This window comes from Pyrus communis, chromosome 5 (assembly GCF_963583255.1).
Source record: "Pyrus communis chromosome 5, drPyrComm1.1, whole genome shotgun sequence".
NCBI lineage: Eukaryota > Viridiplantae > Streptophyta > Magnoliopsida > Rosales > Rosaceae > Pyrus > Pyrus communis.
The window spans coordinates 19,811,117-19,821,149 of NC_084807.1; the positions used below are offsets into that span (position 1 = coordinate 19,811,117).

General features: G+C 36.9%; 2 protein-coding genes across 3 annotated transcripts; both read right to left on the reverse strand.

Moving 5' to 3' along the window:
* Window positions 1–344: 344 nt before the first annotated feature.
* Window positions 345–770, reverse strand: LOC137734368 (uncharacterized). Its single transcript, XM_068473645.1, has one exon. The coding sequence runs from the start codon at window positions 768–770 to the stop codon at window positions 345–347; it is 426 nt and encodes a 141-aa protein (XP_068329746.1).
* A 679-nt stretch (window positions 771–1,449) lies between these two features.
* On the reverse strand, window positions 1,450–4,334 carry LOC137734924 (protein IQ-DOMAIN 17-like). Of its 2 annotated transcripts, none has more exons than XM_068474255.1 (5): window positions 4,068–4,334; window positions 3,648–3,941; window positions 3,282–3,530; window positions 2,673–2,810; window positions 1,450–2,561 (listed from the first exon to the last, which is right to left on the reverse strand). In XM_068474255.1, the coding sequence occupies exons 1-5, from the start codon at window positions 4,149–4,151 to the stop codon at window positions 1,701–1,703; spliced, it is 1,626 nt and encodes a 541-aa protein (XP_068330356.1). In that variant the 5' UTR covers window positions 4,152–4,334; the 3' UTR covers window positions 1,450–1,700. The 2 variants fall into 2 exon arrangements, with proteins under 2 accessions (XP_068330356.1, XP_068330354.1); XM_068474253.1 differs by having other exon boundaries at window positions 2,673–2,813.
* Window positions 4,335–10,033: the final 5,699 nt, after the last annotated feature.

The window sequence follows — 10,033 nt, forward strand, 5'->3', positions numbered from 1 at the left end:
GTTTTTTCTTTGCACTTCGAGGATGTGGCACTGTTTTGATAAACGATGACCACCTTGGGTAAATGCCGTCTGCTAGGTAGTATGGTCCGTGGTACTTATGTTTGTTGACTCAATATATGACTCTTGGTGTTTTTCCTTGCAGGACATCGTTGAACACTAGGGATTGGGAAAGGACATTGAACATCGAAAAAAGCGTGTCAAATCCATGTGTCAAATGATGCCACCGCTTCCAAAATGATACTTTTTGCTCATTTTCTGTCCCCATAAGCTTTTTGCCATGCACTTGGACAGTTTTTCCAGGTCTAGTGCATACAGTCAATACTTCCAATTATCCCAGGAAAACCTCACATCTCGCCCTTCTTCAGAAGCCTTTGCAAGTCCATCTCAATAGGTCTCCGGAGGTACTCTGTGGTGTAGATAGATTTGATTGTGGAGCAAAACCTCATCAAGGACTCAAGAATGGTTGATTTCCCCATCCTCGCTATCTCATCCACTTGGTTTGCAGATGCTCCATATGCAAATATCCGCAAGGTAGCAATAATTTTTTGTTCAGGAATGACACCAAAAGCATCCTTCTTTTGCACAAAGTAAGAATCATGGTTGCAAACAGCAATCATGATTTTGTTGAACAAATGTCGTTTCATTCTAAAACGTCGTCTAAAGTACGTATCAGGGAATGCACTGTTACGGACAAAATAATCGTCCAAGAGATTTGTACCTCGCCGTTGCCTGCTTTTATCAATGTTTACGGAACGGCTGGGCCTGGACATTTGAGCCACAACTTGGATGACTCGACGGGAATGTGAGGCTCTTTGGCTTCTTGCTTCGTCATCTCTTCTTCTATGTTCCTCATCGTATTCCTTTTCCGTCTAATTTTCGCCCACCTGGAGATTGAACATTTCTTCCCCTTGCTTAAACAATTATTTCTATTGCTCATCGATTTCCCAAGACTTCCTTGAAGAAGACATTGTAAGAAGGAAGTAGAAACTATGAATAATGATAGAGATTTTGATTTTGGTGTGTGATTTCTTAGGATGGAAGGTGGGTTTTATGGAGGAAAAAAAAGGATTAGGTTGTAGATAATGCCACGTGGCATGCAGTCATTCGTTAAAAATCTAATCGAAATCTATCCTCAAATATTGTAAACAGATTGTGACACGTGGCGCGAAGTGATTGGTTAAAAATCTTATCGGAAATTTATCATCAATGATTCTGAAAAGATAAAGACACATGGCATGACGACATTGGATAAAAATTTTATCAAAATCTATCACTAAAAATTGTCTTTTCGGATAATGACCCGTAGCGCAAGGAGAATGATTAAAAATCTTATCCAAAATTACAAATAAAATTATTTTGTATTATTTTATAAAATAAAAAATACTAATATTTTATTGCCTATTATCATAGCTATACAGTTTGGAGTGAAGATACAAAGGACAGTTACTGTTCATTAAAAATGGTTACTGTTCATTGAGGGGATTCAATAGTAAGTTGCCCTAGGAGGCCTTTGATAGGCTGGAGTTGCTCTTAGAAAGGAAAAACCCTTCAATCAGATCCTTTCTACCACCTACCCAAATACTCACTGCTCCCTAAAATTACATCCCAATTGCCTCTAGAACATTATTTAATGGTCAAATCAGAATAAAAGATTGTGACAAGTTATAGCTCACAATCCCCCTTTCAGTTTCAGCCATTAATCACCTCAACCACCTTCTAAGGTCACTAGTTGAAGAAGGGGAAATCTCACCACCATGACTCTCAGTGCAACAAGAATAGTTAGACTGTTGCTCCACGCCGAAATGCGATGCACTCACACTCTTAAAGCTTGGACTCCTCAAGCTGTATCCATAACCTCCATACCCCATTGCCAGGCCGTAAGGATCAGGAGCTGGAAACGAGAGCCTTTTCTTTGCTGATCCAGCTGCTCGTTCCCGGTCTGGTGTAGATGGCCTTTGCCGTGGTGCGCTCTGAGAGCGTATCCGAGCCTTGGCAGACTCGGTTGCAGCCATGTAATTAGGCAACGCAGCACCAGAATTGGCAATGCTACTATTACTTGTACTACCCGCCCTGCTGCTATGTTGTTGGTGCACAGCACCAGTGTAGAAATAGTTGGACCTAATGCTTGGAGTTTGAGATGCATTGGAGCTTCTATCTTCTCTAACGCAACGAGGGCTTGCAGACCGGACTAGGAAAGGCTGGGTTTTTGATGGTGAGGGTGTGATAGGGGAGTGATGATGAAGGGGTTGGTTTTGGTAGGCTCGATCTCTATGGAGTGGTGAGCTGGGTCTTTGTTTTGGTGAGCCAGGTCTTTGTTTTGGTGAACTGGGTCTTTGTTGTTGGTGTTGGTGTTGGTGGTATTGGCTTGCACTTGATCTTCTGTAGTTTGGTGGTAAATTAACATAAGGCTGAGGGGTGTCGATTTCGACTGTTTTAATGGGGTCTCTCCGGTCAGTTGAAGGTCTTCCTCTGGTCTCCCATGGGTTTGGCGCGAGCCATTTAGGTCTCTCTTCAAGCTCATCCTCATTTCCCATAGACGGGGTCCTTCTGTTCCTCCATAGCTTCAATCACGCAGAAAATTGAGACCAATTAGCTCATGAATGAAATGAAACCATTGAGAAAAAGAAAAAAAGAAATAACAGAGCTACTATGGATTCAAGTGGATAACAGACCTGTTGAGAAAAGGCTTGGGACAACGATTTCTCACTCTTCATTGCAGCTTCTTTCCGTTGCTGCAACATGGCTTTTACTTCCTCAATGGTGTGAGGACGTTCATCCCAATCATCTGCTATGCTACTTCCCTCTCTAGACTGCTACGCACAATAGCACACAAATTCAATTACTTGAACTACTCTGTTTCTTTCTTTCTTTCTTGTAAGTGAAAGCAAGAGAGGGCAAGAAATCTATGTTCCACTAACATTGTAAAAGAAAAAAAAACTACTTTCACTAGGTATCTTTGAGTAACATTGCGCACAAATTTTTGTTCGACAAGGGAATATTGTAAACTACTCTAATATGTACGGAGCGGGACTTGAAGTTGAACTAGGGCACACAGTTTCTTTCTTTCTTAAAAGAGTTCCCATTTTTTATTTTTGGTTTTCAATTTTCATATCTAACACATTCACACGACAACTTAAAACTAAAACGAAATAGTTATCGGCCAATTCCTTTCTTTCCGCTTTGCAATTTTCAATGTCAAAAGCAGGAAAAAGACTTAAATCATCGTCGATTAGCATTTCAGAATTAAACATTGTTGCTATTCGGGAATGAATCTAACTCACCATGGATTTCCTATCCGAAATGTCTTGAAGATACCGCGATTCCCAAACGCTACTAGTGGTGTCACTAAACGCAGACTGTCTGCTGCCTTCGTGAGAAAGCCTGGTGCGCTGATCGAGCACCCGAGCCTGCACCCGAACCAGAGCCTGCATGCACTTAAGCGTCATCTTTGCTTGCTTCCTCACATTGTGGCCTCTCACCAAGGCCTGCAACTTCACAAGCCCTTTAAGCGCACGAAGCGCCCTCCTTGCCTAAACCACAAACAAAATCACACAACAATCAAAACCCAGTTTCCCATTTTCTCGTTTAACTTTCCCAGCAACCAAACAGAAGTTTAGATCTAGTCATATTAAATGCTGTAAACCTACCAAGTATCCTCTGAAGGCTGTCTGGATAACAATGGCGTAGTAGTGTTCTCTGGCATGATTGGAAGGCCTAGTCAGCCGAGCTACCTCAGCGGCTGCGTGGGCGGTAGCCTTTGCCGCCTCCGCCGTGGCCACCGCCACAGCAAGCATGTGCTTTTGCTCTGCAGCTGCTGAAACATGCTTTTGCTCCGCAGCTGCTGAAATATGCTTTTGCTCCGCAGCTGCTTCTTGGGTCACGGTTTCTTGTTGGTTAAAATTTGTGGGTTTTCTGAAAATCCACCTTCGCTTCTCTCTTTTCTGCACGAACCCCAGAAAAATAAAGGTATATTCACATTATCTGGATTTGCTGCCCAGTAACAAAAACAGAGATGCAAAAAACAGAGAAAGTGAACAGATTTTGGGTTTTAAACAAGAAGAATGGACCTTTCGATCTTCGTCGTCTTTAGTGGGAGATCTGAAAGCCCTTTTGACAGCAGTCAACCAGGAAGTGCCTGCCTTCTTCCCCATGAGATAATACAGTAAAACTAAAACCCAGCTGCATTTACAGCAGCGAAGTAGGAGGCTGAGAGAGAGAACACAAAGTGACAGATAATGCTGGTGGGGGTGACCGTGGCTTGTACGAAAGTGCCACCTCTTTTTTTCACTCTAAAGATTGATAAAGAAAGTTTGAGAGTGAAACCCAAGAATGTGACTTGTTCAGCTAAAGCTTAAGATTCATTCAATCAATTTGATGGAAAAAGGATAACAATAAAAAGATTCATTCAATAAAGTATTATATGAAAAGGGTGTTCAGGTTTCGAGAGTACAGCGTTACCGGCGTTACGTGACGTTTTCGTCTAATATTCTACCACAATAATGCGAGTCCTTGGTATAACGTTGTGTTAATGAATAAGAATGTCAATAACACAAAATATAGCAGTGTACGCAGTCTGTAAATCCTCCGAATTGCTGATGTCCTCTCTCAACTTGCAAATTACTAAATTTTATTACATAAAACATCCATAGAAATGGTAACGAATCGATGGCTTTTTTTTCTTTTTCTTCAGAAATGTTAAAACTCAGGCTTTTTGGGAGGCATTGAAGGACAGTAATGGGTGGTGTCAGAGAGGACCTCAACAAAGCTTTATAAACATAAAATGTAGGATTTTTATCACAAATGATTCATGAAATTGATCCTCACTATCAAGATAATCTATGAAACTGAAAATCAATCAATGTAGTTCCTGAAAATAGGTGTCGCAAATTAATGTGGTTATTTCGTCATAATTCTGTTAAAAAAATCTTTTAAGTACAGATATGGCAAACAAATGGGCCCCATAAGTATTTTTCTCTCACAAATAGTTCTTGAAATTAACCCATGACATCAAAATGATCCATGAAATTAAAAATTGATCAATGTAATCCCTCAAGTAAGTGTCTCAAATCAATGTAGTCATTCCGTCATAATTCTGCCAAAAATTCTGTTATGTCCTGATGTGATACATAAATAGGTCACACAAGTCTAATTAAATTAAAAAAAAAATACAAATAGGCTTAACAATTTAATAGTTAATAAAAAAAAATTGTCAACCCAAAAACCCAGTCCTACAATCACCTCTGATCCCAGTCTACATTTCTATACATCATTCACTCTCTATTCTCTAATAAAAAAATCTTAATACACCCCATCTTTACACATTTCAACACCCTTCACCGAATTGAACCTAGATCGAGATCACCTTTGGTGACAGCTTGGCCCATTGTCAACGACTTCTGGAACATCACCGTTAACATTTAGGCGATCAATATCCTCACAACCTTAATCTTGGAGAGCTTGTTCGTCACTTCCCTGATGGTCTGGTGATGCAAAGAACGATGACGTCTGCCTTGAGATAATGAGGTTATAACTGAGGTGCGTCCATTGTTGGTTGAAAACTATTTTCACACCCCCTCTTAGGCCTTGGTTAAGTCTTGTGTCTTTCAGAATTTATGGAAATGAGCTGTCTTCGGAGTAGGCCCTATTATAAGAAAAAAAAAATTTCATTGTGCAAAAAGGTATTTAGACAACTTTTTTAATTAATAGAGCTACTAGACCCACCACATTGTCATATTTCTCCACCCATGTTATAATCCCACCCACCTTAAAAGGTTAAAAAATTAAAATGTCATTTCCCCACTCACTATTATTTCCAAAATAACCTTTAACATATGCATACATATGAAATTATAAAACCGCATATAATTTTCATAATGCATCACAGACGTGGTATTTCAACTGGCTCTCTTGCCAGGGTTCTGTTGATTCATTCCAAGCGTTCTAAAATGCACACGTCAATGAAACAACAAAAAAGGAAAAGATTGTTGGATTTGCTTAAAAAATTTTGTAGGTGAGTTTTGTGTTTCTCAACATATGTTGGCCAAATTCAAATAAGCAATAAAAATAAGGATATGTTGCACAAATCCTTTTTGCTGATCTAGAAGTCACAAGTATGCCAATTCAATTGGAAAGCATAGAGGTATCCAAATTCAAAATGAAAACTTTGACGACATATATACGGTACGGCAAATGCAAAAGACCCACATACAAAATTATTCTTTTACCTCTTCAATAGAAACATAATATTCTACCTATTCCATAGAAGCGTCATCTTCTACTTCTTCAATGAATTTTATGCCAATTCAATTGGAAAGCATAGAGGTATCCAAATTCAAAAGGAAAACTTTGACGACATATATACGGTACGGCAAATGCAAAAGACCCACATACAAAATTATTCTTTTACCTCTTCAATACAAACATAATATTCTACCTATTCCATAGAAGCGTCATCTTCTACTTCTTCAATGAATTTTATGCCAATTCAATTGGAAAGCATAGAGGTATCCAAATTCAAAAGGAAAACTTTGACGACATATATACGGTACGGCAAATGCAAAAGACCCACATACAAAATTATTCTTTTACCTCTTCAATACAAACATAATATTCTACCTCTTCCATAGAAGCGTCATCTTCTACTTCTTCAATGAATTTTATGCCAATTCAATTGGAAAGCATAGAGGTATCCAAATTCAAAAGGAAAACTTTGACGACATATATACGGTACGGCAAATGCAAAAGACCCACATACAAAATTATTCTTTTACCTCTTCAATAGAAACATAATATTCTACCTATTCCATAGAAGCTTCATCTTCTACTTCTTCAATGAATTTTATGCCAATTCAATTGGAAAGCATAGAGGTATCCAAATTCAAAAGGAAAACTTTGACGACATATATACGGTACGGCAAATGCAAAAGACCCACATACAAAATTATTCTTTTACCTCTTCAATACAAACATAATATTCTACCTCTTCCATAGAAGCGTCATCTTCTACTTCTTCAATGAAAAATTCATCTTCTAAATCCTTTTTATTTTTTTTTTTTTTTTATTTTTTGCTTTCTCTAGATGAAAAGAGATGGAAATATGAGTTATGGTTTAAAATAGACTGAGCGTGCAACCCAACCATTTTTTTAACGCAAAAGAGGATAATTAATGTCCTTATCAGTCATTTTACAAATGAACAAATTTGTAATTAAAAAATTCAATAAAATGTGGGTGAAAAAAAAATACGACAATGGGGTGGGAATAACATCACTCTTAATTAATTATTAACCCACATCAGCACATAATTACATCATTGTGGCAGAATGATCCTATTGATTTGCGACACTTATTTTCAAAGACTACATTGATTGATTTTCAATTTCTAGGACCATATTGCTAGTGTAGGTCAATTTTAGGAATCATCTTGATGGTGTGAGTCAATTTTAGGGACCATTTGTGATAAAAACCCGTAAATCTTGTGGGACCCATTTATGTACAACAAGAGCACTTAACGGAATTTTTAATAGAATTGTGATGGAAGGACCACATTGATTTGTGACACCTATTTCCAGGGACTAAATTGATTAATTTTTAATTTTCAGGGACCATCTTGATAGTGAGAGTTAATTTCAGGGATCATTTGTGATAAAAACCTTAAAATGTAGGTAGAGGAAGTGACAAAGTATTCAGTAATGGGGTAGAGTTCTTACTCAATTGATTATTTGGTCGATTTACAAGTTGCGTATTTATTATCAGAATCGTCATATAATAAAGCACTCTGTAAAAATAATATCTAAAAAATAAAATATGAAATCGTTTAATCATATAAATAAATGGACGAATTTAGCGAAAGCATTAAACATCGTCTATTTGTGGTAAAATAATTGACAAAACAAAATTAATTTTAATTGATTCTTCTTAGAATGATTTTTTTGTAGTGTTTTGTAATATAAATAATTTCAGCTATAAGTACAAAATTTTGTTAATTGGTAATAAAATATCCTGCTGAGGAAAGGCTTTACCTGAAACAAAAATAATGAAAAAAAAAAAAAAGCACTGTTTTGTGAGTGTTATCGAGGATGTTGAAGACCGAGAGAAAAAAAGTAAAATGAGAAAGAGCACGTTGAGGGTGCACGGGAACCAACAGTAGTGCTACGCATTAAGCCAATATATATACATGTGTCTCTTCCTTTTCTCTCACCTCCTCCTTTATCTGGATAAAAAAAGGCTCCTTGTGTGGGTGGTGGTGTGTTTCTGCCTTTTTATCCTTAAAAAATAAACAACTAGGGCATCAACCTCTCATGCTGTCACGTGGTTGTATTAGGAGCCAGCAGGTAGGGTTTATTATCATGTGGTTGATGGACCAAGGTGATCGTCTACAACAACTTACCTACAAGGTCACAATCGATCATATATTAGGGTTGTTCGGATTTTGGATCCCTAACCAAAAAGGTCAAACTGAATTCTGAACTGATTTCTTTTGAGATAAGATTTCAAAAATCAAAATTAAATTGAAATTTTGGTATTCTTGAATATCAAGATGTTGAAATTTTTTTGATATTTCGATACAGTTTGGAACTGTTTCTAGTTGTGTTTTGAATCTTTGATCATGTACAAGGAGCAGATGAAGAAGTGACATTGTTTGTCTTTGGTTGTGTTTTGAGAGATAAGATCCTCGCCGGATCCTCTTTGTGAGGATCCCGAAGATCCTCCAATCACATTCGTTCATCGTTCATCGTACAACTAGTTTTCGTCAAGTTTTATTTATATTCAATTTTAAATAAAAAAATTACTATAATTTCTAATTGTACGATATACGATGAATGAATGTGATTTTAGGATCCTCGCCGGATTCTCACTTGTGTTTTGATCCTTGTAGAACAGTAGACGGCAAAAGATGAAATCATAATGGGTGCGACTTTGCATATATACGAATCAACCCAAAAATACTCTAGAAATCCAAATTCAAAAATCCAAATCCATGCGTATCATGACAATTGAATTAACACTTCACCTGCATATCGAATCAATTTTTTCCAAATTCAGAAATCCAAATCCAAGTACAGAAACAATCAAAGAAACCCCAATTTTGACAAACCTTAGAAATCAAACACAAAAATATGCTGAAACAAAACCCTAGATTTTGAATACCAATCTTAGTTCGAAAATAATTCAAACAAAACTTTAGATTTCGAAACAAATATCTTGATTTTGGGGCTCAAGAGTCGCTTGTAGAGAATTGGAGAGAAATATGAGGCAAAATCGAGAACATGAGAGAGAGGGGGTACAATGTGGTGCCTAGAGTTGAGACTCGGAGAAGGTGGGTAGAGGAGAGATAGAGGCGGAGTAGAAAAATAAATAATGTGACAGCATGTGAGAGACTCAGAGACTGAGAAGTGACAACCCCAAGTATGATTGGACGGTTGGGATTAATCTTAACCAATCTGAAAATTCACATAATTCATGAACCCTAATTTAAAATTAAATATAGGAGGAATTAGAATCCCCTGCATTTTTTCAATACATTTTAGATCAAACATTGGTTCCTTTCTAAGATTTGATTAAGAGGCTTTGACCAATTGCCACATCAACATTTTTCTATATTTAGGGAAAATTAGATTCTACCACTTCTTTTTCATATTTTTTAAACTAAATATTTGTAGTATTTTCAGTTTTGATTAAACTTTTAAAATTTTAACTAGGGTGCTGTAATTATGTCCACATCAACATTTTCTTATTTAATTCATTATCTTTTATTAATGTAAAAGGATATATACTCATTTCCAGTTTATCCCTTAATATCTATTTTTAATTTTTAATTATCTTCCTAAAAATTAGAGAACAGTTTTCTGCTTTTTCATTTCTCTCACCCAGTTCATCAAAAGAGAGATACAGTCGTGAGAAATTTTGTAGGGGAGAGAGAAAGAGAAAGAGGGAGAGATAGAATAGCTACTGAAAATAAGCTGAAATTTATTAGAGGAGATAGAGGAATTAAGTGTTCATAAACAATGATCTATTTTATTAGCTTACGAATGTT

Coding starts and splice junctions, on each gene's coding strand:
- LOC137734924 (XM_068474253.1), bottom strand. CDS start 4,151: ATGGGGAAGAAGGCAGGCACTTCCTGGTTGACTGCTGTCAAAAGGGCT. Junction 3,942..4,067: donor AAGACGACGAAGATCGAAAG/GTCCATTCTTCT, acceptor GGGTTCGTGCAG/AAAAGAGAGAAGCGAAGGTG. Junction 2,814..3,281: donor TTTCGGATAGGAAATCCATG/GTGAGTTAGATT, acceptor TATTGTGCGTAG/CAGTCTAGAGAGGGAAGTAG.
- LOC137734368 (XM_068473645.1), bottom strand. CDS start 770: ATGTCCAGGCCCAGCCGTTCCGTAAACATTGATAAAAGCAGGCAACGG.